This window comes from Pongo pygmaeus, chromosome 9 (genome assembly GCF_028885625.2).
Source record: "Pongo pygmaeus isolate AG05252 chromosome 9, NHGRI_mPonPyg2-v2.0_pri, whole genome shotgun sequence".
In the NCBI taxonomy this organism is placed as follows: Eukaryota; Metazoa; Chordata; class Mammalia; order Primates; family Hominidae; genus Pongo; species Pongo pygmaeus.
The window spans coordinates 65,380,317-65,406,312 of NC_072382.2; the positions used below are offsets into that span (position 1 = coordinate 65,380,317).

General features: G+C 43.7%; 1 protein-coding gene and 1 non-coding gene across 2 annotated transcripts; both read left to right on the forward strand.

Annotated features, from left to right (window-relative positions):
• The first annotated feature begins 236 nt into the window (after positions 1 to 236).
• On the forward strand, positions 237 to 11,961 carry EIF4G2 (eukaryotic translation initiation factor 4 gamma 2). The gene is made up of 23 exons (XM_054440102.2): positions 237 to 478; positions 537 to 556; positions 1,457 to 1,583; positions 1,957 to 2,022; positions 2,797 to 2,937; positions 3,822 to 3,924; positions 4,482 to 4,613; positions 4,696 to 4,762; positions 4,850 to 5,001; positions 5,313 to 5,423; positions 5,609 to 5,692; positions 5,775 to 5,873; positions 6,468 to 6,609; positions 6,694 to 6,854; positions 7,209 to 7,322; positions 7,918 to 8,043; positions 8,171 to 8,275; positions 8,359 to 8,574; positions 8,659 to 8,917; positions 9,244 to 9,448; positions 9,570 to 9,781; positions 9,877 to 9,998; positions 11,134 to 11,961. The coding sequence occupies exons 1-23, from the start codon at positions 363 to 365 to the stop codon at positions 11,197 to 11,199; spliced, it is 2,946 nt and encodes a 981-aa protein (XP_054296077.1). The 5' UTR covers positions 237 to 362; the 3' UTR covers positions 11,200 to 11,961.
• Positions 7,375 to 7,513, forward strand: LOC129009195 (small nucleolar RNA SNORD97). Its single transcript, XR_008492719.2, has one exon. It is a non-coding gene; the product is annotated as a small nucleolar RNA SNORD97 (small nucleolar RNA).
• Positions 11,962 to 25,996: the final 14,035 nt, after the last annotated feature.

The following is a 25,996-nucleotide window of genomic DNA, read 5'->3' on the forward strand; positions in this document are numbered from 1 at the left end:
TCCTTCCTCCCCCTTCCCTCCCCCTTTTTTTTGTTTTCCGTTCCCCTTTCCCCTCCCTTCCCTATCCCCGACGACCGGATCCTGAGGAGGCAGCTGCGGTGGCAGCTGCTGAGTTCTCGGTGAAGGTGAGTGGAGCCGCCGCCGCCGCCGCCGAGTGGAGCGCTCTAAAATGGCCGCCGTCCCTGGCCGCTTCTTCTCGAGTGGTACAAAATGGCGGCCGCAGGCGGAGCCGGGTGGGGCGACCCTTTTTTAGCATTTCCTCTGCGCTTCAGACACCTGGAAAGTCTTGGCCTTTGTTCTCTCTTCCTGTTGCTGACGGAGTAGAAGGAAAACGTCAGTGTTGGCCAGACCGCCGTGGGGTCATGGCAGGATGGCCGACTTCTGCAGGGACAAGACCGTGGCGGACCGAGGCACGGGTGTGCTCGGACGGCGAGGGAGCGTGGCTGGGACCGCTAGCGCCGTGGCGGGAGGCACGCGGGCCGGCAGGGAGGGCCTGGCCGTTGGCGCGGGACCAGGGAACCGCAGGCGTCCCGGAGCCCGGCCTCCCGGCGGGGAGGTGTGTAGGACCTGGAGTCGGCGGGGGCTGCCCTTCGTCGGGGAGGAAAGAGAGAGTGATGATTTCTGCCGGTTTTGTCAACAGAGGAGGCCATGGAGAGGCGGTTGTCAGTCCCGGGGGGATTTATGGGACAGGAGGGGGCCGGCTTGGAGGCGGCGGGTGGGCAGGAGGCCGCCTTCCTGCCTGGAGAACAAAGAGCTGGGCGCCAGGCCGGCGGGGGCGGCCTCAGCTGCTCCTCCCCGCCGAGCGACCCGGCCTCGCGGGGAGGTTGTCGGGAGCACTTCCCTAACTTGCTCCTGGGTGGGAGGAATGCTCCGCTCTTTTGTTCCCAGGAAGGGAAAAACGGGGCGGAGGTTCCTGCTGCCATGTTGTGGCCCTGGTCTTCCGCCTGCGAGTGGTAGTCCCTTACACCCGGCCCCCTCTCGCGCGTCTTTCCACGAGCTCTCCACGGGGAGGAGGCGAAAGGGTGGACAGGGGAAAACTGCTGAAGAGCTTTCGGAGAGACCTCATCCAGTCGCTGGCCTCGTCAAGGCAGTAAAAATTCCTGGGGAAGACATTTTCCACGTGATGTTGCTCGTGTCTGTAGTTAAAGACTTTTCTATTGATCTCCGTGCTCAGTTTTAAAGATAGTAGAATGTGGCTTTTTCAAAAGATTCGTTCTGAGCCGTTTGAAATGCTCTGTGTTCTACGAAGTCTATTTGCATCCTTGAACACCGGGGAATTTCCAGGTGGCTAAACAAAATGTAATTGTCTGTTTGTGTTTTGAGTACGTTCTAGGTTAGTCTTACTGATCTGCAATGCAGTGACAGTGCCAGGATCTGAAATACGTTATAATTGAATGAAGGCTTGTAGATCTGTATGTTAGCAGTGTCTTAATTTTGGTGCTCTTTCTCGTTCCAGGTATTTCATTTCTCCCGTCCCCTCCCCTCCCCACCCCATCTATTAATATTATTCTTTTGAAGATTCTTCGTTGTCAAGCCGCCAAAGTGGAGAGTGCGATTGCAGAAGGGGGTGCTTCTCGTTTCAGGTATGTGTAGATTTATTTTGGGGAATCCTTTTGAAAAGGACAGTCCTAAAAACTAGTTACCATAGCAAATAAGTCCGACTTAATGGGCTGCAATTTTCATTTGAAAAGTTCTTAAGTTTTCATTGACAGCCTTCTAAGAACTGCCATCTGAAGAATAAATAAAATCAATTATTTGCATTTCCTTTGGGTCCAAGTTCAGTCTTCATTTGTAGCATAATATACAAGCACTAAAATACAGGCCTGGCTCCAGTCTGGGCAAAATAGCGAGACCCCCCCATCTCTACAAGCAAAGCAAAACACAAAATAATCTTTATTCTTTTTGAGTGAGACATAGTTGGGATACAGTAAACAAAAATTTTTTTCTTTTAAATAGTGCTTCTTCGGGCGGAGGAGGAAGTAGGGGTGCACCTCAGCACTATCCCAAGACTGCTGGCAACAGGTGTGGTAAACATGTTAAAAAAAAAAACAGCTTTATTTAACAGATTAAAAGTCTTTCCCATGTGATGGTATAATTAAGGCAATAGCCATTAAGACTCCTAATCTTAAGGGGCATGGTTTCTTTTGGGTATCCTAAATACAGAATATCAGGTCCTGATTATTCCTTGGCCAAATTATCTAAGTGAGTTGAGACTCTCAAACTGTTACTTTTTTCCTTATTCTTTGGGTTATTTTTACTAATGTTTTTTTCTGAAATCAGTAGCTATTATTCCTACTAATTATTATTAGTAAAGTAGTATGCACACAACATGGTCAATAAAACATTAGAAAGTGTTAACTGGCAGCCGGTACAGTGGCTCACACCTGTAATCCCAACAACAACTTTGGGAAGCAAAGGTGGGAGGGTCAGTTGAGCCCAGGAGTTTGAGATCAGCCTGGGCAACACAGCAAGACCCCATCTCTTAAAAAAAAAAGTTAATTTTCAAAATGTGGTTCCACAGCGTTGATACTGGGAATATTTACTAGACATGGAAATTCTTAGGCCCCACCCCAAACCAGTGAAAGCAGAAACTGGGTGGGCCCAGCAATCTGTTTTAACAAGCCCTTCAGGTGATTCTGATGCACACTACTGTTCCAGAACCACTAATCTCCAGAGTTGGCTTTCTTGGAGGGGAGATCGAGAAAGCCTAAATTACTTTTTTCTATGTAAGAGAATTTACGATGTTTAACATTTGGTGTGTGACAATAAGTGTTTTTGCTGATTTTTATTAATCAGCGAGTTCCTGGGGAAAACCCCAGGGCAAAACGCTCAGAAATGGATTCCTGCACGAAGCACTAGACGAGATGACAACTCCGCAGCAAACAACTCCGCAAACGAAAAAGAACGACATGATGCAATCTTCAGGAAAGTAAGAGGGTAAGTTTCAAGGTCTGTTTTACTGAATGATGGGAAGTATGGATTAGCTGTGTTTGGTGTGTGTGCTGTACTACTAAGAAGGCAAGGTTCATGCCCAGAGTATGTATGTTTTAATGAATCCTCATGGTAGCAATTTTTAAAAATATCTTAAACTGGCCAGGCACTGTGACTCACGCCTGTAATCCCAGCACTTTGGGAGGCCTAGGCGGGCAGATCACTTGAGGTCAGTTCGAGACCAGCCTGGCCAACATGTTGAAACCCCATCTCTACTAAAAATACAAAAATTAGCCAGGCGTAGTGGCAGGTGCCTGTAGTCCCAGCTACTAGAGAGGCTGAGGCAGGAGAATCACTTGAATACCCATAGGTGGAGGTTGCAGTGAGCCAAGATCACGCCACTGCACTCCAGCCTGGGTGACAGAGCAAGACTGTGTCTCAAAAAAAAATGTATCTTGAACTGAAGAACAGCACGTCATATTTTGGGGCTTACGGTTGCTTTCAGCCATTGGATTGCAATTCATAATCCTGTCGTGCTAGCATTTCCCTTGACTAAAGGAAGTGCTATGTTATTTAAGCCAGTGAAGCAGGGAATATAATGGTCTTAGTTCATGGTCTAGCCTTGATAATGAGATCTTTGCACTCTAACCTTGAGAAAGTGAGAAAGGATTCTTGTCAAACAGCTGGGAACCCCCCCAATCTAATTCAAATCATTGTAATTAAAATATCAGGTTTATTTCAGCATCCCTTTGGTTTTAGATGAGTAAGAAAACGTCTTGATTATTTAAAGGGAGCAAGTTAGAAGAAAAATCAGTATAATTTAAAAGCAGTTTTTCAATTCAAATTCTGTGTATTAGCTAACACTTAAAATGTAATTCCTTTTTCTCCAGCATACTAAATAAGCTTACTCCTGAAAAGTTTGACAAGCTATGCCTTGAGCTCCTCAATGTGGGTGTAGAGTCTAAACTCATCCTTAAAGGGGTCATACTGCTGGTAAGTTTTAAATATTGACTTAACTCAAAAGGGAGAGGGAACTGTTTAACAAACTCAGTTGTGTTTTTTTACACTTGGATTACTACTTGAAACCCTTAGGTGTGAGTTAGATAGGTATGTATTTTTGAATACTGATGGTGATGAAGAAGAACCACTGACTTTAGTAGCATTAGATTGAAGAGGTAAATATTAAGTTCATGGTATGCTTGAAGAGGTAAATGTTAAGTTCATGGTATGCTTGAAGAGGTAAATGTTAAGTTCATGGTATGCTTGAAGAGGTAAATGGGGGTGCTTAGCAAGCTGTTCTTTTTCTTTTGTGGAAAACACCATATTTAGGTCTTAGAAATGCATTGTATGACAGTTTATGTAGACTTGAAAGTTTTGATATCCATGGCATTTTCTGACTCCCAAGAGATGGATGTGACTAGATGAAATCTGTATAACTGGACATTTTTGGTAGACTGTAATAGCTAACATTTAGGTGGTTGTATTTTTCCCAAAGGAAGGGTTCTTGGAGAAGTTTTCGTATTTAGTTTAAGCAATGATATTTTCTGTAGATTGTGGACAAAGCCCTAGAAGAGCCAAAGTATAGCTCACTGTATGCTCAGCTATGTCTGCGATTGGCAGAAGATGCACCAAACTTTGATGGCCCAGCAGCAGAGGGTCAACCAGGACAGAAGCAAAGCACCGTAAGTGGTAGTTTTTGTTTGCTTGTTTTAAAGTTGACTTGAAAAATTTCCTTAATAAAGCATGACAATGTCTTTTTTCCAGACATTCAGACGCCTCCTAATTTCCAAATTACAAGATGAATTTGAAAACCGAACTAGAAATGTTGATGGTAAGACTTACAGCTGATAATAAGTGCTACTGTATATTTTCAGCTTAATTCTGAATGTTGGCTTACTTCATTGGTATTTTTTTTCAGTCTATGATAAGCGTGAAAATCCCCTCCTCCCTGAGGAGGAGGAACAGAGAGCCATTGCTAAGATCAAGATGTTGGGAAACATCAAATTCATTGGAGAGCTTGGCAAGCTTGATCTTATTCACGAATCTATCCTTCATAAGTGCATCAAAACAGTAAGTGTGACGGGGAAGTTAGGCTTAGGCGAATGTTGTCAGTCATTTGGAGGAAATGAGTCAGTTATTCATCTTAGAGGGAGGTTGACTAGTTAAATACAGATGGGCAACAAAATTTACTAAACAGAATAATTTGAAATACGTGGTGTGTTTGACAAAGTAGGGTTAGAACTGATCAACACAGACTGGTAGAAAGCCCTGTACTAGATTCTGTAGGAACTATGAATGAGTCAGTGCAAACATAAAGGGAAAGTACTATGCCTAAACCAGAGTAACTAAAATTTTGTCACCACGGCCTTTTATTCTTATAGCTTTTGGAAAAGAAGAAGAGAGTCCAACTCAAAGATATGGGAGAGGATTTGGAGTGCCTCTGTCAGATAATGAGGACAGTGGGACCTAGATTAGACCATGAACGAGCCAAGGTATGTGTGTAGCTGATGGAAGCGGTACAAGTAGTTTGTCTTTAAATCAAGCTATTGATTTTTGTGACATCATAAGGGATTGCCATATTTAGCCATTAACTGGGTTATAATTTTAGAAGTCTTAAAGCTGTAAATTGAACACATTTGCTTTAGCTCTTCCAATGAATGTATTCTTCTCTTACCAGTCCTTAATGGATCAGTACTTTGCCCGAATGTGCTCCTTGATGTTAAGTAAGGAATTGCCAGCAAGGATTCGTTTCCTGCTGCAGGTAATATTGGTTTCTTTAAATTTGTTGGTAAGCTGAGTTTTTGGTTTAGGAATATTAAAATAAAATTTTTTTTCAATTAAAGGATACCGTAGAGTTGCGAGAACACCATTGGGTTCCTCGCAAGGCTTTTCTTGACAATGGACCAAAGACGATCAATCAAATCCGTCAAGATGCAGTAAAAGTAAGATTGGGTTTGGTTTTGTTTGTCACATAGACTGTGTGTGTGTAGAGTAGAATGGGATTCCTCCCCACCTACCCCAAACACTTGAGGGGTCTGTCTCATCTTAGTGGTGGAGCTTAATGTTTTTAGTGTCTTGTCTTCCACTTTTATTTTTTTATTTTTTGAGACGGAGTTTCGTACTGTCACCCAGGCTGGAGTGCAGTGGCGCATTCTCAATTCACTGCAACCTCTGCCTCCCAGGTTCAAGTGATTCTCCTGCTTCAGCCTCCCCAGTAGCTGGGACTATAGGCCTGTGCCACCACACCCCGCTAATTTTTTGTGTTTTTAGTAGAGACAGGGTTCCACCATGTTGGCCAGGCTTGTCTTAAACTCCTGACCTCATGCAAACCAAGGCTTGGGACTCCCAAAGTGGGGGGATTACAGATGTGAGCCATCATGCCCAGCCTTGTCTGCCATTTTTGGAAGAAGTTATTTACAGAAATAACGTAAATTATGGTTTAATATTCTAGGTTTCTCCCCCTAGTTGCAAGAATTTTAGTTTTAAGTGAAATAGTGTCCAGAGACAAAAAGTGCTTATTCACTTCATTTCTAAAGGATCTAGGGGTGTTTATTCCTGCTCCTATGGCTCAAGGGATGAGAAGTGACTTCTTTCTGGAGGGACCGTTCATGCCACCCAGGATGAAAATGGATAGGGACCCACTTGGAGGACTTGCTGATATGTTTGGACAAATGCCAGGTAATTTTGAAAAAACAGTGGTTTCATTAAACTGAAAAATCAGTTAACTTTAGTCTTGAGAGTTGTCCGCATATATATTTTAAGGTAGCGGAATTGGTACTGGTCCAGGAGTTATCCAGGATAGATTTTCACCCACCATGGGACGTCATCGTTCAAATCAACTCTTCAACGGCCATGGGGGACACATCATGCCTCCCACACAATCACAGTTTGGAGAGATGGGAGGCAAGTTTATGAAAAGCCAGGTAAGTAATATTTGAGTGTTGAGGCAACAAGTGTTAAATTCTGCAATATATGTGATCTCATTTGCTATTAAAACGTGAAACTATTTTAGGAGTGTGCATGTTTTCTAAACCATATCTGCAACATTTATGTCAAACTGAAATGTTTATCCTTAAGATTAGTAAAGTATTAGTAAAATCACATCACTTTATTTGACAGTTAGGTTAGATTTTTATTCTTCCCTGTTTCATCTTTTACTTTCTCTGGGCAAATTCAGTTAAACTTTCATTTTGGCTTGGCTCATCCCTTTGGTACTTGATTACCATGATTTTTGGACCCGTTTTTATCTAGACTTTCTTTCTCCTTTTCTGAAATAGGGGCTAAGCCAGCTCTACCATAACCAGAGTCAGGGACTCTTATCCCAGCTGCAAGGACAGTCGAAGGATATGCCACCTCGGTTTTCTAAGAAAGGACAGCTTAATGCAGATGAGGTACATTTGCCTATGTTACTTATATACCATAGTTTGTCAATTCAGAAATTTATTGCCCGATGATTATAAAAACGCGTTATTAAGAGGACTTATGCTGGAGTTCTTGACGTTTTTCTCTCTTTTCTATATTTCTTTTTCTTTCTTTGAATGTCCAGTGTCCTGTGAGCGAAGATTATGAGATATGAGGGCAAGTCTCCTGAAGTCTATTAGTTAGAGCAAGAAAACTGGTTGTCAAAATATTGTGGTTTCTTTGTAAGGAGGGTGATTTAACTAAGGATAAAACAAGGCATTTTCTAAACTGTAGTTAAATTTGCAGTTTTATTTTAATATTTTAGTCATGCTAATTCTAAGAGAATTCTCATAAATGTAAGATTCATAATACTATCTTACTACTGTATGCATCAGATCTTTAAATTTTTTGCCAAAAATTAAACCTGTTAATGTGGAGTACCTTCTTTAGTTTTTCAAAAAGCTTAATGTTTCCCTAGATTCTGTCACTGTATAGGATTTTAGGATTTTAGAATGTTGTATTTAATATGTTCGCCAACTGCATGTTGTTAATTTAGATATATTTTTGATTTGTTTTCAATTCCAGATTAGCCTGAGGCCTGCTCAGTCGTTCCTAATGAATAAAAATCAAGTGCCAAAGCTTCAGCCCCAGATAACTATGATTCCTCCTAGTGCACAACCACCACGCACTCAAACACCACCTCTGGGACAGGTACGGACCATAGTAGGACAGCATTTTCTAAAGATGGCTGGAGACTTTTTTCTAAATTTAGTGTGTTCTTCCCCCTAACTTCATAGTCCTCTTCTTAAAAATTGTCTGTCATTGCTTTGTTTTTTAGACACCTCAGCTTGGTCTCAAAACTAATCCACCACTTATCCAGGAAAAGCCTGCCAAGACCAGCAAAAAGCCACCACCATCAAAGGAAGAACTCCTTAAACTAACTGTAAGTTTCAAATATCCCATTTTAGTGTAATTAGCCTATGTTTGAGATAGAGAAAACATTAAAGATACTTGTGTTCTTCACAGGAAACTGTTGTGACTGAATATCTAAATAGTGGAAATGCAAATGAGGCTGTCAATGGTGTAAGAGAAATGAGGGCTCCTAAACACTTTCTTCCTGAGATGTTAAGCAAAGTAATCATCCTGTCACTAGATAGAAGCGATGAAGATAAAGAAAAAGCAAGTTCTTTGATCAGTTTACTCAAACAGGAAGGGATAGCCACAAGTGACAACTTCATGCAGGTAGGACACTTTACTGATTGTGCGGTAAGAACTCTTTCCACTCCAATTAGGAAATTGATAAAACTGTTGTATATTTCTTTTAAGGCTTTCCTGAATGTATTGGACCAGTGTCCCAAACTGGAGGTTGACATCCCTTTGGTGAAATCCTATTTAGCACAGTTTGCAGCTCGTGCCATCATTTCAGAGCTGGTGAGCATTTCAGAACTAGCTCAACCACTAGAAAGTGGCACCCATTTTCCTCTTTTCTTACTTTGTCTTCAGCAGTTAGCTAAATTACAAGATCGAGAATGGTTAACAGAACTTTTTCAACAAAGCAAGGTCAATATGCAGAAAATGCTCCCAGGTAAGAGAATGCTGACTTGTTTGTTTTGTTTTTTTAATATTATATCTAGAGATTTCAGTTACCTTGAGTGGATTTTATGTAGGTCAGTCTGTCCTGCTCAGATAATGATAAACATTACCACAGGTCTCACCTATAAAAAGAGATTTATAATTTAACTACTTTCATTTGATCCATATGTTGAGTTTTTTTCATTTGCTGGGTTGGTTCTCTGTTCTGCTACATGGATCTTACATACTTGGGGACATCATTTGTGAAGCTCTGCTTTCTGGACAGGACAACTTGGTAAAATGAACTGTTAGATGATGCAGGTGGCTTTGTCTCTTCAGAAATTGATCAGAATAAGGACCGCATGTTGGAGATTTTGGAAGGAAAGGGACTGAGTTTCTTATTCCCACTCCTCAAATTGGAGAAGGAACTGTTGAAGCAAATAAAGTTGGATCCATCCCCTCAAACCATATATAAATGGATTAAAGATAACATCTCTCCCAAACTTCATGTAGATAAAGGATTTGTGAACATCTTAATGACTAGGTAAGACGAATGGTTTTCTACATATAGTAATGTTTCGTGTACTAGAAAAGAAGCAGGAGACTAAGAGTTGTCTCTTGAGCAAGAAAACTGTTGGGTTCTAATAAGACTTCTTTCTGTCCAGCTTCTTACAGTACATTTCTAGTGAAGTAAACCCCCCCAGCGATGAAACAGATTCATCCTCTGCTCCTTCCAAAGAACAGTTAGAGCAGGAAAAACAACTACTACTTTCTTTCAAGCCAGTAATGCAGAAATTTCTTCATGATCACGTTGATCTGCAAGTCAGTGCCCTGTATGCTCTTCAGGTGCACTGCTATAACAGCAACTTCCCAAAAGGTGAGAGGACTTGTATCAGAAGAACGGCGTGAGGCAGTTCTTAAGCAGAGCACTAAATAATGGGCTTATTACTTCTTTTTTTTTATTTTTTAAAGGCATGTTACTTCGCTTTTTTGTGCACTTCTATGACATGGAAATTATTGAAGAAGAAGCTTTCTTGGCTTGGAAAGAAGATATAACCCAGGAGTTTCCGGGAAAAGGCAAGGCTTTGTTCCAGGTAAGTCTTTTGTTAAAAAATTTGGTCTGCTTATTTCAATTTGCTTGGTATTAACTTCACGTTAAGAGCCTTTTTCAACTGAAATACAGGCAAGGTAGTCCTAGTTAGTAGTTTGTCTTCACCTGTACATTGCATTCTGCACTATTTAAAGCTATGATTAAGCAGAGCTACACAATGAATCAATTCTAGTGGTGTATAAGATGTTAGAGGTAGCTAACAAACTTTTCAAGGAGTATAGCTACTCATATACTTGGGAGTGACTGTACAAGTTTCGATTTAAGCTTTTTTAAAAACATCAGTAAAGAGGAAATTGTAGCTGGGCACGTGGCTCATGCCTGTAATCCTAGCACTTTAAGAGGCCGAGGTGGGAGGATCACTTGAGTTCAGGAGTTCAAGACCAGCCTGGGCAGCATAGTAAAACCCTGTCTCTAAAAAAATACAAAAAATTAGCCAGACGTGGTGACATGTTCTGTGGTCCTGGTCCCAGCTACTCGGGAGGATGTCTTGAGCCCAGGAGGCAGAGGTTGCAGTGAGCTGAGATCAGACCAGTGTACTCTAGTCTGGGCAAGAGTGAGACTGTGTCTCAAAAATAGAAAAAAAGTTTAAATACTATATATTTTTTTAAAAAGAGGAGATGTTTCTGATTTCTCACAATTTGATTTTTTCTTATTGAATGAAGTTGTAGCCCTAGGGGGAAAGAACATCAGGGCATTCTCAAATCACAGTGAATGCATTAATCACCTGAAGAGCAGTTTAAAAAAAAGCAGGTTCCAGGCCTATTCCTAGAGATTCTGGTTTAGTAGGTCTGTGGTACAAAATGCAGGTGATTCTTTCTCATGCTATTAGTTTTCCAGGGGGCCCAGGCTTGAGAAACGTTGGTCCTGCATCATCTTACTACCTTTTTACTGCGGATGATAAACAAGATTCATGAGGATCATCCTTGCAGGATTAAATCTTTAGCTCTGTGTTGTCCCAAATCTGGATAATATACCACTGTTCGTTAACTTAATATACAAATTGTTGGTAGGGATATCCTTGTTTCATATTCTAAAACTGTCTAGTACCACCTAAAACTATTTGGATGGATTTCTGTTTATATTGTGAACTATTTTAACTTACAAATCTTAATTTATAGGTGAATCAGTGGCTAACCTGGCTAGAAACTGCTGAAGAAGAAGAATCAGAGGAAGAAGCTGACTAAAGAACCAGCCAAAGCCTTAAATTGTGCAAAACATACTGTTGCTATGATGTAACTGCATTTGACCTAACCACTGCGAAAATTCATTCCGCTGTAATGTTTTCACAATATTTAAAGCAGAAGCACGTCAGTTAGGATTTCCTTCTGCATAAGGTTTTTTTGTAGTGTAATGTCTTAATCATAGTCTACCATCAAATATTTTAGGAGTATCTTTAATGTTTAGATAGTATATTAGCAGCATGCAATAATTACATCATAAGTTCTCAAGCAGAGGCAGTCTATTGCAAGGACCTTCTTTGCTGCCAGTTATCATAGGCTGTTTTAAGTTAGAAAACTGAATAGCAACACTGAATACTGTAGAAATGCACTTTGCTCAGTAATACTTGAGTTGTTGCAATATTTGATTATCCATTTGGTTGTTACAGAAAAATTCTTAACTGTAATTGATGGTTGTTGCCGTAATAGTATATTGCCTGTATTTCTACCTCTAGTAATGGGCTTTATGTGCTAGATTTTAATATCCTTGAGCCTGGGCAAGTGCACAAGTCTTTTTAAAAGAAACATGGTTTACTTGCACAAAACTGATCAGTTTTGAGAGATCGTTAATGCCCTTGAAGTGGTTTTTGTGGGTGTGAAACAAATGGTGAGAATTTGAATTGGTCCCTCCTATTATAGTATTGAAATTAAGTCTACTTAATTTATCAAGTCATGTTCATGCCCTGATTTTATATACTTGTATCTATCAATAAACATTGTGATACTTGATGTAGTGATGCGTGGCTGTAAATGGCATCCACAGTCTGGGAGAATTGTCAGCTTTGTTTTTGAGATATAGGAGACTCACCTTAGTTTGACTTAAGGACTTCCCAATTTTTGTTTTTCTGCTGTACAGGCCTGGGTTCCAGAAGGAATTTTTAGACTCTCGAAGATGAGACACAAGATTTAAAGTGTTTATTTCCTTTGAGTTACTGAAACTAACCAATATAAACGATTTTTATGATCAAAGATCACAAGTCTTATGAATTTGGAGGAACATTGCTATGCATAGCAACTAAAATTTGGTGACATTTATCTTTTGTCAGACTGAAATACATGGTGATATCTGGATAAGCTTAGCTGTCCTGCAAGCATCATTCCCAGTAGCTGCCCCGAATGTCCAGGAAGATCCCTGCGTCCTCTGGAAAAATTCCAGTGTCCCAATAAAATTGACTTGATTCAACTAAACCTCTGCATGTTTTCCAAAAGCACATATAAAGGATTTGCCTCCAGCCCTGGAACATTCTGACAATCCTAGGATTACTTCTAACATTGGCATGGATGGGGGCTCTTGAAATGTGCTACTGGAGTCCTGGTTGATGTCAACACCTAAGAACCTGTCCTTGGTGATTGGGGAGACCCTCAAAGCAGACTCATACTGCCGAACCCATTAGAACCTTGAAGTCAGAAGAGGCTGCCCGCACATGCTCCAATGGGTGGGAGGCAGAACCAATCAATGTTTTTGTGTCTTTGGGCCAGGGAAGCTAAACCTTGCATTACGGCACTCATCTTCCTTGAAGTTTTAACAAGTCATAAGATTTGGTGAGTACTTTGAGTACAGCAAAATTAAGGCTAAGCAGAGATTTGTATGAACCTACTTTAGATTTTAAAGGGGCTGTAAATTGTTTCTCTGCCCAACCCTCCCCACCAAGGGAAGGAAACTAGTTTTTAACCTAGCAAAAGGAGCAAGTGGTTGGACAGGTGGATCAGCTATTCAATTCTTACTGCCAGAATTTCCCCAATTCAGCCAGGGTATCAGGCTAAGGGAAGTTTTAGAACTAAATCTGGGCTGGGTGCAGTGGCTCGCGCCTGTAATCCCAGCACTTTGGGAGGCCTAAGGCGGGCGGATCACCTGAGGTCAGAGTTCAAGACCAGGCTGACCAACATGGAGAAACCCTGTTTCCTTCTAGAAAAATACAAAGCCGAGTGTGGTGGTGCATGTCTGCGATCCCAGTGACTCGGTAGGCTGAGACAGGAGAATCGCTTGAACCTGGGAGGCGGAGGTTGCAGTGAGCTGAGATGGCACCATTGCACTCCAGCCTAGGCAACAAGAGCAAAACTCCGTCTCAATAAAAAAAGAACTAAACCCGGTCCGCAGTGGTTTCTCATTGCTTACAGAATCGTGCTTTCATCTTCCCACCCCAAACATGTCAAGAGCTACTCAAAATATTCAACCCCTAGAGAACGTATAATACTGCTGCTACCTTGTTCTAAAGACACTTAACAGTGCACTTTATAATCTACCATACTGTGGAACGGCAGTATCTGGGTATAATTGAGATGTACCTTGCATGATTGCCAATTTCTTTAGTATCAGCATCTAGTGACTAATCTTAATTCACTTCATGGTGACTTCAAAATAAGATTGCATGTCTTTACTGCCCCCAATTTTTTTTCCTTTACTGCAGAATTGAAAGAGTTGTCCAATTTTCCTCATTCTCAAGCCTCAGTAGGGCTTCACTCCCCAGGTTCCCCACACCAAAACTTTCTCAGGGTCACCAGTAACTCCAACGCTATATCCAGTAGGTTTTGATCCTCCTGTAGGCAGCATTTGACAAGTTACTCATTCCTTCAAAGTGTTAACTTGTTCCCAGAACATCTTTTTCTTCTCAGTTTCCAATGGGAGATGCCTGATCTCAACACTTTTTCAGTTGTCATACTCTGCATCCATTCTAGCATCAAATCATGTTGATTGCATTCCAAACATTTTAGAAATTGAAGAACTCGCTTCTTCAACCACCACCCTCATTTCTCACCTAGGTACCACGGTAGCCTTAACTGGCCTCCCTGCCTAGCCCTCACCTCCATTTTTTCTTCTCAACACAGCACCACTTGGCTCAAAACCCGCCAAATGGCTTCCCACCTAGTGGGATTTTTACGTCAAAATACTTAATTTGGTCTACATCACCCCGCATCTGATTTCCTTACCCCTCTCCCCATCCTTGCCCCACGACCTGTTTCTCTGATCTAATTTCCTACTGCTGGCACTTAATCCTTCTGCTCCCACCACACTGGATTTGCTGCTCCTGGGACATGCCAAGCATCTTCTTACCTTGGAGGTTTTATGTTCCTCCTTTCTTCTGGATAACTGGATGACTGGCTTTCTCCCCTTCCTCAGGTCTTGGCTCAAATTTTTTTTTTTTTTTTTTTTTTTTTTTTTGAGCCGGAGTCTTGCTCTGTTGCCCAGGCTGGAGTGCAGTGGCACAATCTTGGCTCATTGCAAGCTCCACCTCCCGGGTTCAGGCCATTCTCCTGCCTCAGCCTCCCGAGTAGCTGGGACTACAGGCGCCCGCCACCATGCCTGGCTAATTTTTTGTATTTTTTTAGTAGAGACGGGGTTTCACCGTGTTGGCCAGGATGGTCTCAATCTCCTGACCTCGTGATCCGCCCGCCTCAGCCTCCCAAAGTGCTGGGATTACAGGCGTGAGCTACCGCGCCCGGCCTCAAATGTCACTTTTATTAGTAAAGTCCTCATTGTCAATTCTGATAACCTCCTGCAGATCTTAAGGGGCAGGAAAGAAATCATATATATATTTAAAAACTCTAAACACATCCTCATTCCTCTTTCCTTTTTGTATCTCCATGTCTCATTACATGACATACTGCATGTTTATGTCTGATTCCTTCTAGAATGTGAAGAGCATTAAGTATTTGACAGTTTTTTTCACTGCTGTATTCCCAGCATCTAGAACAGTGCCCAGTGCCCAGTGAACACTCAAATATTTGTTCAACCAAATCATGAATTAATAAAATTACCCTACATGGCAGGATGTGGACATAGAAGAAAGAAGTAGTGGAAAGACCTCAGACTCGAGTTGTAGATCGATCTAGGGTTAATCTCTTAACACTTACAAGCAGGGTGATCTTAGGTAACACTTACAAGCAGGGTGATCTTAGGTAAGATATTTTTTATCTGAGTCTTGATTATTTTAGAAATTATTTTAGAAAATTTAGCTTGGGCAATGTGGGGAAACCCTGTGTCTACAAAAAAAAAAAAGAAAAATTTGCTGAGTGTGGTGGTGCACACCTGTAGTCTCAGCTACTCAGGAGGCTGAGGTGGGAGGATCAGCTGAGCCGAGGAGGTCGAGGCTGCAGTGAGCCATGATCACGTCACTGCACTCCAGCCTAGGCAACAGAGCCAGACCCTGTCTCGAATGAATGAATGAAAATGTGGCTAACGTGCAGCTGTAGTTCCAGCTACTTGAAGGCTGAGGGTGAGAGGATTGCTTGAGCCCAAGAACTTGAGGCTGCAGTGAACTATGATCATCGTGCCACTGCACTCCAGCCTGGGAGACAGAGCAAGACCCTGTCTCAAAAATTAAAAAAAAAAGAAAGAAAACAGGGTTAATACTTAAGGATTGTCATGAGAGCTAAACAAGCTAATATGTGAAAGTCACTAGGGAGAGCATCCCACACAGCAGCCCAATAGATATGAATGTCACCCTCCTTTCTAAGATTCCTCCCCAGGAGAACTGCTTCCATCTTCTGAACTAACAAGATCATTGGCTAGATCTAACTAAAGGGTATAGCTCAGTCTTATTTGATCAATCAAAAGCACTCGCCAGTTGACTTTCCTCTTTCCCACTTTTTCTCCCAGCTTCTCCTCAGTCTCCTTTAAAAGACCTCTTTTGTCACCTGGCCCCTGAATGTTGCTGTTTTGCCTCCCTCCTTCAACACTGTCACTCACTCCTGTGGATCCGATTACCAGCTATCTGCTGATGACATCTGTATCTTGAATCCAAATCCCTTTCCAGAATGTCAAACTCACACATCCAACCAGCCCCTGGACGTATTTCTGAATGTGCCACAAGCACTTCAAACTCAATATTCATCCCTAAACTCTTTGCTGCAAACCAACACTCCCTCCCTTTCTAACTCTGGAACCATAGCCTCATGCAAACCAAGAACGAGTCACTTTCTCACTAGACAATCTTCCAAGCAAAGTCCTACAAGAATATGCAAGAGCCCTGGACGAGGAGACAGCTAAGCACAGGGCAGAGAGTAGCGGACACAGGACATTCAAGTCCCACAGCCTGCCCTCGCCCGTCCTGACCCAGGGGGAGTGCAGGGGGCTGAGCTGAACCCAGGTCCCCGGACCGATCGGCAACGCTGTCCCACAGCGCCCTCTGCCGGGCTGCTGGGAGACCACCCCTGGCAGGTGGGTGGGGTTGCAAGGCTCTGGCCCTTATCCTGTACGGCCCACGCGGAGGCAAGACCGAGACCCACTGGTCACGCTCATGGAAAGGGGGAAGTGAGAATGTTGCCCTGGGCTTGGTCTCCTGTCAACGGTGCATGACACGACGATGTGACTGGTAAATGAGCAGTGACTCCTCAAGAGCTGCTCAGGTCAGCTGCACAGCATGCAGAGCCACAGAGCAGAGCACAGGCCCCAGTTTCCCGGGTCATCAGTCTCGGAGCCTAGGCCAATCGCTGCACCTCCCCAGGCTCTATTTGACTTACCTGTGAAATTATCCTTGGTCTGCCCAGCTCTCCAGTGCGTTTTGAGGGGCCGCATCGCTAGGTATGGAACATCAGTGATGGACAGCTGTGGAACTGTTCTACGAGTCCTTGCGTCTCGCAAACATGTACTGAGTACATATTTGCCAGCGTCTACTCCAGGGCCAGAGATGTAACAGTAATGAGACAGTCTTCTTCTGGAACAAACGTTCTGGGTGATAGCAGAGAGGCAGTAAATCAACAAACGTACAGTGCCAGGCAGTAAAAAGTGCTGTATGTAGAGATGCGAGTAAGGGCTAGGGAGTGGAGTGAGTGCTGCTTGAAAGAGGGGGTTCTGGGATGGCCTCAGGAGGAGGTGGCCTTTGAGCAAAGATCTAAGAGATGCCAGGGAGTGAACTCCACAGTCATCTGGAGGAAGAGCATTCCTGGCAGAGGGGAGGCCAAGCTGGAGGCCCTGAGATTGGGAACACACCTGGCCTGTCTGAGGAACAATCTGGCCAAGCAGAGGGCAAGGGGATTTGAGGCTGGGGAGAACGGCGCCAGCCAGTGCAGAGAACTAGTCAGACCCAGTAAGGACTTTGGCTTTTATGCTGAGTGAGATGGGCTGCCTTTGGAGGATTGCTTTTTATCATTTGTTAATATCAATCCCTTATTAAGACCAGTGCAGTGCCTGCACTGCATCCTGAGCTCTGCTAGGACATATTATGATTCCTGTAGCTAACATTTACCGAGGAGTTAGCATATGCCAGGCTGGACCAAGTGCATCAAGGTAGTCACCCCTTGTAATTGTCCCAACATCCTTGAGGCAGGTGCTTCACTATCCGCCTTCACTATCCCCATATCTGAGCCCCAAACTGAGGCTCAGAGAAGCAAAGCACCTGCCCAAGATCTTTCATGTATTTGGCAAGTAGTTATGAACGCCTTTTCTGCATTGTATTAGGCTGTTTTCACACTGCTATAAAGAAATACCTGAGACTTGGTAATTTATAAAAAAAAAAAAGAGGTTTAATTGACTTAGAGTTCCACATGTTTGGGGAGAATTCAGGAAACTTGCAATCACAGGAGAAAGCGAAGGGGAAGTAGGCGCCTTCCTCACAAGGCAAAGAGAGAGAGAGTGTGAAGGAGGAACTGTCAAGCACTTATAAAACCATCAGATCTCCTTGTGAGAACTCCCTCACTATCATGAGAACAGCATGGGGGAAACCGCCCCCAAGATCGAATCACCTCCCACCAGGTCCCTCCCTTGACACGTGGGGATTATGGGGATTACAATTTGAGATGAAATGAGATTTGGGTGAGGACACAGAGCCACACCATATCATGCATGCTCTTTTGAAGTACTGGGCCACACATCTATTAAGTCATGGGGTGGTGATTCAAACCCTACACTGTAACTCAGGAGCCGGTGCTCATACCAGATACACCGAAATGCATGTTGGCGTAGGGGACAGAAACTGAAGAGAGAAAGTAAAGGGCCCGTTGCAGAGGCAATGAGCTCCTCATGCTTGGAAGTGTAACCAGGGCAGAATGAGTTCAGGGAGGGGCAGGCGCTTCTGAGGGTTGGGGCGTAGGATCTGAGGTGAGGAAGAATCAGTCCCCTAATCCTTCTGTCATGGGTTGAATTATGTCCCCAGCCCCCAAAGATATATGCTGATGTCCTAACTCCAGGTACCAGTGAATGTGACCTTCCTATTTGGAAACAGGGTCTTTGCAGATGTAATCAAGTCATTAGAGGAGGCCCTAATCTGATATGATGGTGTCCTTATAATAAGAGAAGTGGCACACGGACATGCAGGGTGAGTGCCATTTGATGACAGGGGCAGAGACTGGAGTGATGCTTCTACAAGCCAAGGACTGCCAAGGTTTGCCAGCAATGCTAGCAGCTAGGAGACAGACGTGGACTGATGCTCTCTAGAGCCTCCCGATGCCCTGCTGACACCTTGATTTTGGACTTCTAGTCTCCAGAACAATGAGAGAATATGTTTTTGTTGTTCAAGCCATCCTGTTTGGGCTATTTCATTACGGTAGTCCTAGAAACTAATACATTGCCCCCAAGCCCAGCACCATCACCTCCATCTAGGGCCACTGTGCCCTCTAGCTCTGTCCCTTCCTCTCTCCTTCCCAGAACCCACCAGCTGCTTCACAACTCAGCTGGGTACAGAAAGGTGAGGGAAGGGCTTGGACGAACCAGTAAATAAAATGAGTGAATGAATGAGCAGTGGAGCTCTGTTTTGTTCTGAGAAAAATTCTTTGAAGAAAATTAGTAATCCACGTTAGTACTAAAAAATTAGAAAATAAGCCAAAAGAAAAGATATAAAGCTAAGCCTATTAAAATTTTTCATAATTTGGGGTGAGGTGACTTTTCTTTTCTTTTCTTTGTTTCTTTTTTTGTTTTTTTAGAGTCTCCCTCTTTCTTCTAGGCTGGAGTATAATGGCGTGATCTCGGCTCACTGCAACCTCCACCTCCCGGGTTCAAGCAATTCTCCCTGCCTCAGCCTCCCGAGTAGCTGGGATTACAGGCGCCCGCCACAACGCCTGGCTAATTTTTGTATTTTTTAGTAGAGACAGGGTTTTGCCATATTGCTCAGGCTGGTCTTGAACTCCTAACCTCAGGTGATCTGCCCGCCTCGGCCTCCCAAAGTGCTGGGATTACAGGCGTGAGTCACCGTGCCCAGCCTAGGGTGATGTGACTTTTCTAAGCATGTTACTCGGGGGAAGTTCCAGATTCTGTGGGGCCTGAAGTTTACATAATTTGGCAGGGGTGGTAGGGATCTCTTTAGGAAAAAGGAAACAAAATCACAAATGAAAAATTAGGTGCAGCCTTGGAAGAGGCCCAGGCAAGTGAGGGACCCTGATGCCTAAGCTTTAACTTCATGGAACATCTATCTCTTTGTGAAAAAAATATACACATCCAGAAACTATGAAGGGAATTGTTGACAGATTTGCCTATTAATCTGTTTGTCCCAAAATGTTATAAAGGATAAATTAAAATATTTGCATGTGCACAATAAAGGGTTAACCACAAAAAGCTCTTTAAAAAATCAGTGGGAAAAAAAGACTAACCTTTTTGAACTCTGACTATATTATTCTCAGAATAGTCCTGGGATGTAGACATTGTTATCCCAATTTAAACAGTAGGAAATTGAAGCTGAGGGGGATGGAGCCATTGTTCAAAGTCACATCATTTGTCAGAGGAAGAGCTAGGATTTAGAGTTCGAATAACTCTAAAGTCCGCATTTTTTTCTATTACACAGCAGTCAAAATTGGAGCCGATTTCCAAAGATGGGGAAAATAAAACAAAATGTGGCAACCTATAAATACCTGCAGGTTTTGTTTTGTTTTGTTTTGCTTTTGTTTTGTTTGAAGACAGGGTCTCCTTCTGTCGCTCAGGCTGGAGAGCAGTGGCACAATCTCAGCTTACTGAAGCCTCAACCTCTTGGGGTCAAATGATTCTCCTACCTCAGCCTCTCAAGTTGCTGGGACTACAGGTGGGCCACCATGCCTGGCTAATTTTTTGTAGAGACAGGGTTTCACCATGTTGCCTAGGGTGGTCTGGAACTCCTGGGCTCAAGTGATCCACCTCCCTCAGATTCCCAAAGTGCTGGGATTAGAGGCGTGTTTCACTGTGCCTAGCCAATACCTGCAGTTTTTATCCTCTTGAAAAAAAGCCTGACATTTTTGGTCTAACAATTTTTTCTTCTTCTTTTTTTTTTTTTTTGTAGAGAAACATCTTTACTATGTGGAGTCTTCCAATCCATGAACATGATATATCTCTTAATTTAAGACTTTTTTTTTTTTTTTTTTTGAGACAGGGTCTCACTTTGTCACCCAGGCTGTACTGCAGTGGTGCCATCTCAGCTCACCGCAGCCTCTGCTTCCCAGGCTCAAGTGATCCTCCCGCCTCAGCCCCCAAGTAGCTGGGACTACAGGCACACGCCACCACATCTGGCTAACTTCTTGTATTCTTTGTAGAGATGAGATTTCGCCATGTTGCCCAGGCTGGTCTTGAACTCCTGAGCTCAAGCGATCCTCCCACCTCGACCTCCCAAAATGCTGGGATTACAGGTGTGAGCCACTGTGCCCAGCCTGAGTCTTCTTTGATATTGTTAGCATCATTGTGTAATTTTTAGAATACATATCTTATACATGTGTTGTTAGTTTTATTTATGTTTTTTACTTTTATTACTTTTAATTGACACACGATAATTGCTTGACAATTTCCGATTACTTGAGGCCCTGTCAATTACATTTGTTTGGACAACAATCTACAGTTTGGGGATGACACATTAACCTGAAGTGATCCCAATCAATAGCTAGTTTTTGATGTTTATGGAGGCCTTCGAGAGGCTTGGTGTCAAAGAAATTGAATACAGATTTAATTGTTATTCCTGGGGACATGGTTGTAAAATCTCAAGAGTTTGCCAAAGTTATAAAGAAGCATTTTAAAGATTGCTTTAAAAAGTGGTACATTAGCCTGGGCACAGTGGCTCATGCCTGAAGTCCCACTGCTTTGGGAGGCTGAGGCAGGAGAATCACTTGAAGCCAGGGGTTTGAGACCAGCCTGGGCAACACGGTGAGACCCTGTCTCTCCAAAAATTTTAAAAATTAGCCAGGCACAATGCTGTATTCCTGTAGTCCTAGCTGGTAGGGAGGGGAGGCAGGAGGATTGCTTGAGCCCAGGAGGTCGAAGCCGCAGTAAACAATGATCTCACTATTGCACCCCAGCCTGGCTGACAGAGCAAGAACCTCTCTCACACAAAAAAGAAAGAGCGGTACATCAAATGAAGATGGGAAAAGCCACCTACCGGACAAATGGGAAGGCCAGTTGTTCTAATGCGATGCAGAGGAGTGCTGGCAGCTCAGGAAAACACATTCAGCCACAGAGCCATGGACTCTCAAGTCCTGGACCTCAAACAACACGATGGATGGGAAGGCAACGTTCTCCTGAAAACTGTTAGATGATTCCGAAAGTGGCTCAAGTACAATGGACAAAGATTCTGTGATAAATTTGAGTGAAATTATTGTATGGAATATCAATGGAGGAAAGCACTTGTTCTCAACATTTTATGAATGTGTGATTTAAACACATTTTAAATTTAATAAGTATTATTAGTAGACATTGAACTATTTCATCTACATCCCCAAAATTTATAAATTTAAGTTAGTGAAAAATCTTTTTGGCAAAGAGAGAACCTTTACAGTGGGCATGGGGTCACGTTATATTCAGGACACCTTATACTCAGGCATCTATGATATTTGAAGCTCAAGACACAGCTATTGGCCGGGCGTGGCGGCTCACACCTGTAATCCCAGCACTTTGGGAGGCTGAGGTGGGTGGATCACATGAGGTCAGGAGTCTGAGACCAGCCTGGCCAACATGGTGAAATCCCGTTTCTACTAAAAATACAAAAAATTATCTGGGCATTGTGGCATGTGCCTGTAATCCCAGCTACTCAGGAGGCTGAGGCAGGAGAATCGCTTGAACCCAGGAGGCAGAGGTTGAGTGAGCCGAGAGCGTGCCACTACACTCCAGCCTGGACAACAGAGTGAGACTCCGTCTCAAAAAACAAACAAAAACCCCCACAACTATTGCTTTATCTTTGGAAATGCTGAGCTGTAACCACCAAGTCACCAGTGCGTGGGGACAGCATTGTCTGACCACATTGCTCTAAAAAGGCAGCATCCATAACAACATGCCCTGGAGAGACAAGGTCGCGTGCATGGGGCTACCACTCCATGGCTGAGACACCTGGGCTCTGGAGAGGGGCACCCCAGCTTCCTGTCCCAGGAGTGATGCCTCTCCTGAAGTTCTACTGCCTCTCCCTCGTGCCTCCAAAAACAGGATCAGGGCATCACCCGAGTGCAGGAAAGAGCATCCCCAACGGCCCTACTCTGTGCGGTTGGAACTGGTTACCTGTCTTCCCAGCCTGCTTCAGCCCTGCCTTGCCCACGGGAAGTCCAAGGGCCCCAGTATGGACCTGGACCTCACGCTGAACTCCATACACCTGCTAATGTGCCCCCATTCTCCCTCCCTCTCCCCCCTCCCCAACCCTTCCTCCACACCCTCTGGGCCTCACGGTCTGTCAGCAGCAAATTTCCCACATCCTCAATCTCTTCTCTGGACAGTCCTGTCATCCTCTTGCTCTAAAGGAAACCTGGCTGTCCTGTGACATTATCACTTCCCCTGCTGCCTTGCGTCTCATGCCCAATGGCCTTGGCATGGCCAGTGTCCACTCTGCTTTCTGTCCACCTCTCCTTTCTTCTGAAGGCCCAGGTCCTTTAAAATTTGTGCCACTGGACTGCACCACCTCCCCGGTATGCTCACCTGCCCGCTCTTCACAACAGCTGTTTCACATCGTCTCCTCCCTAAGCTTCCTCTCACTCATTCCTCCTGCCCCTGGTAATATCTGCTTCTCCGCACCCCACCCCTACCTGCTGAAATTGCTTTGTCAGGCTTTTAAGCCTCAATGAAAGAAAAGTTGAGGGTGTTCTCCCAGAAAGGGCACATTTGTAATGCTATACAACCTCCCGGGCTCAAAGTGTAGTCTTTGGATTCGTTTCACCTGAAAGCCGGTTAGAAATGCAGAATGTCTGGTCTGACTCCTCACCCACTGAATCAGAATCTGTAGGTGATTAGCCCATTAAAATCTGACGAGCCCTGATATCCAACCTAATCTGCCCAGGTCCCATTGCTGACCAGCAAGGACTGTACTGCCTTCCCAGCCACAGTGACTCTGGGCCTCAGCTTCTACTTCATTGAGAAGCAACTCCATCCCCTATATCTTCCTACCATCCAAGTTACTGACTTGCCAATAATTGCACTGACACATGATTTCCTTTTGTGTGGACGAAGGGACTCAGCTCTTTGCAAAGGCCAACCCTTTCCTCATGCTCCAACCCCATTGCCTAGAGTCAAATAACTATAAGGCATTTGTCATCCCTGCCACAGGAACAAGGGCCTACCAGCCACACCACAGCTGTCATGAGGAGCACACTGTCAGCTCATGTGACTACTGAGAACTTCCGAGCTGCCTTGAGTAGGGGTTTTGAACAAGATCAGCTGTTTGCAATGTGAGATTCCTGAAGGGAGGGTCCCGAGTCTTCTTGGAGGATCAAAAGGGTGGGAACCCGGGTTCTGAAATTTCTATAAACCATGAAAAAGAAGGAGGTGCATGGTTCCCATGCCAGAGTTCAGCTAGAACCAACAAGAAGGTTGCAGGCTGTGGAAGCAAGGTTTTAAATCCATTAAACTAGCCCCAGCATTCGTCCCTCACAGTTGCTACTGGCCAAGGAATATGGTGGTGCTCCCTTCTCCCACCTCCTTGGCCTAATTGCTTTAGCTGCCACTCCAAGCTGGCAGCAGCAGGAGGTGAGATAAGTAAGGAGCATGTCTGCACCTAGGCACAGGCACACACATGCAGACCAGGACAATCCGCAGCGCGCTAAGGCAGGAAATGAAGTCGCCACTTCTTTTCAGTTAAGGAAATCGGAGCAGCAGCTCCCATGGGAGATCAAAACAGTATTGTTTCAAAGAACAAAGCAGTTCAGAAGAGAACAAAGGTTTTGGCATTGATCCCCCTCTGGAGAAGATAATATCACAGACATTCCACCCTGTCTGGGACTAAAGACAAACCTACACGTTCATTTATTGAGATTATGCTCAAGAGTAGTGATCTTTGAGTAGTTTGACGGACATTCAATGCCTTCACAATTGTCAAAATGAGAACAAAACCTGGTGGGCATAAGGACGGTTTGTAAGAAACAGCAGCCTGACCATTTCGAGCCACGTGGAGAGGCTGGCAGTGCATCTGCTGTGGCCGCGTCTGTGCAGGGGACCTGGACTCATGCCACATGCTGCCACTGAGTTCAAGTGGAAACCTGACTCCCACAAAATGAATTTGCTAAAACACATTCTAGAAGAGCAGGATGGAGCTGCAGAGGCCTCAGAGCAGAGAGTCCAATCCTTTCCACAACCTCCATGTTTAGTTAATTCAGTTTTAAATTTATATTCAAAATATAAATTAGCATCTACTTCTTGCCAAGCTTTATGATTGGCCCCTGGAAATAGATGGAAACACTATAAGCTCTGTCCTCAAGTTCATGGTCTGGTGGGGATAAATAGATCATTTCAATCAACACTAAGGGGTCACGCAGGGCAGAGGCAAGGAGCCTGACACCTCACTTTCTACGGTAATGCACAATGATAGCAATGTTCCAATTATGACCTACATCCTCAGAAGAGGGCTAAAACCCCACAGAGGTTTAAACACTTTGCTCAAACACAGCATATACGGGAAAGGAGAGGGGTGCAACTGGGAAAGGGCACACAGGAAGCCTCTAGAAGGGATATAGAGGTATTAATTTATATTTATTACATCATATACTCTTCTATATGCATGATAAAAAGAATGAATAAAACTGAGTCTTTCATAATACTGAAACTTCTGATTGAACTGTAGCTTCCTTTCAGCAATCCCCCCGGATGTCCAGTTATAGGATACAATTATCTTTTTTTTTTTTTTTTTTTTTTTTTGAGACAGAATCTCACTCTGTTGCCCAGGGTAGAGAGCAGTGGTGCAATCTCGGCTCATTGCAACCTGTCTCCTGGGTTCAAGTGATTCTCATGCCTCAGCCTCCCGAGTAGCTGGGATTACAGGGGTGTGCCACCACGCCCTGCTAATTTTTGTATTTTTAGTAGAGATGGAGTTTCACTATATTGGCCAGGCTGGTCTCGAACTCCTGAGATCAGGTGATCCACCCGCTTCAGCCTCCCAAAGTGCTGGGATTACAGGCATGAGCCACTGTGCCCAGTCTTTCCTTCTTGCTCAATCAGTTTGAAACAGAGTTCTCTGTGAATTGTCACCAAAACTTCCTAATTGCTACAGCATTTTCATAACTTACTTGACTATAGAACTCTTTTTTAAGGAGTATCTTTGGAACTAGCACGTCCTGGAAAACACTCTGGGAAACCCACTGGATCGAGGTCTGTTTAGGAGACAGAATTAAAAAGAAGGTAAATTCACAACTTGACTGACTTCTGCAGAAGACACCTGAAAAGCCAGCCCCACATGCCTTGCTAATAAGTATTCTCTTCACTATTTAGCTGTGGACTTCATGAACAAATATACTTGCCTTCAGAGTGTTAGAGTAGTGGCAATCCAGAATTGATCAGCTATATCAAGGCATATGCACAAAAATTGAGATATTTTCCAGAACTCACTGTTTTAAAAATGAAAAAATGTTATCAAAATACCTCTGCTATAAAGCAGAATAAAGAACAGCAAAAGGGGATGGGCACAGTGGCTCA

Excerpts from the sequence above, each read along its gene's own strand:
- EIF4G2 (XM_054440102.2), top strand. The coding sequence starts at position 363 with ATGGCAGGATGGCCGACTTCTGCAGGGACAAGACCGTGGCGGACCGAG. Across the intron at positions 3,925-4,481 it reads TTAAAGGGGTCATACTGCTG|ATTGTGGACAAAGCCCTAGA; the intron begins GTAAGTTTTAAA and ends TATTTTCTGTAG. Across the intron at positions 5,874-6,467 it reads TCCGTCAAGATGCAGTAAAA|GATCTAGGGGTGTTTATTCC; the intron begins GTAAGATTGGGT and ends TCATTTCTAAAG.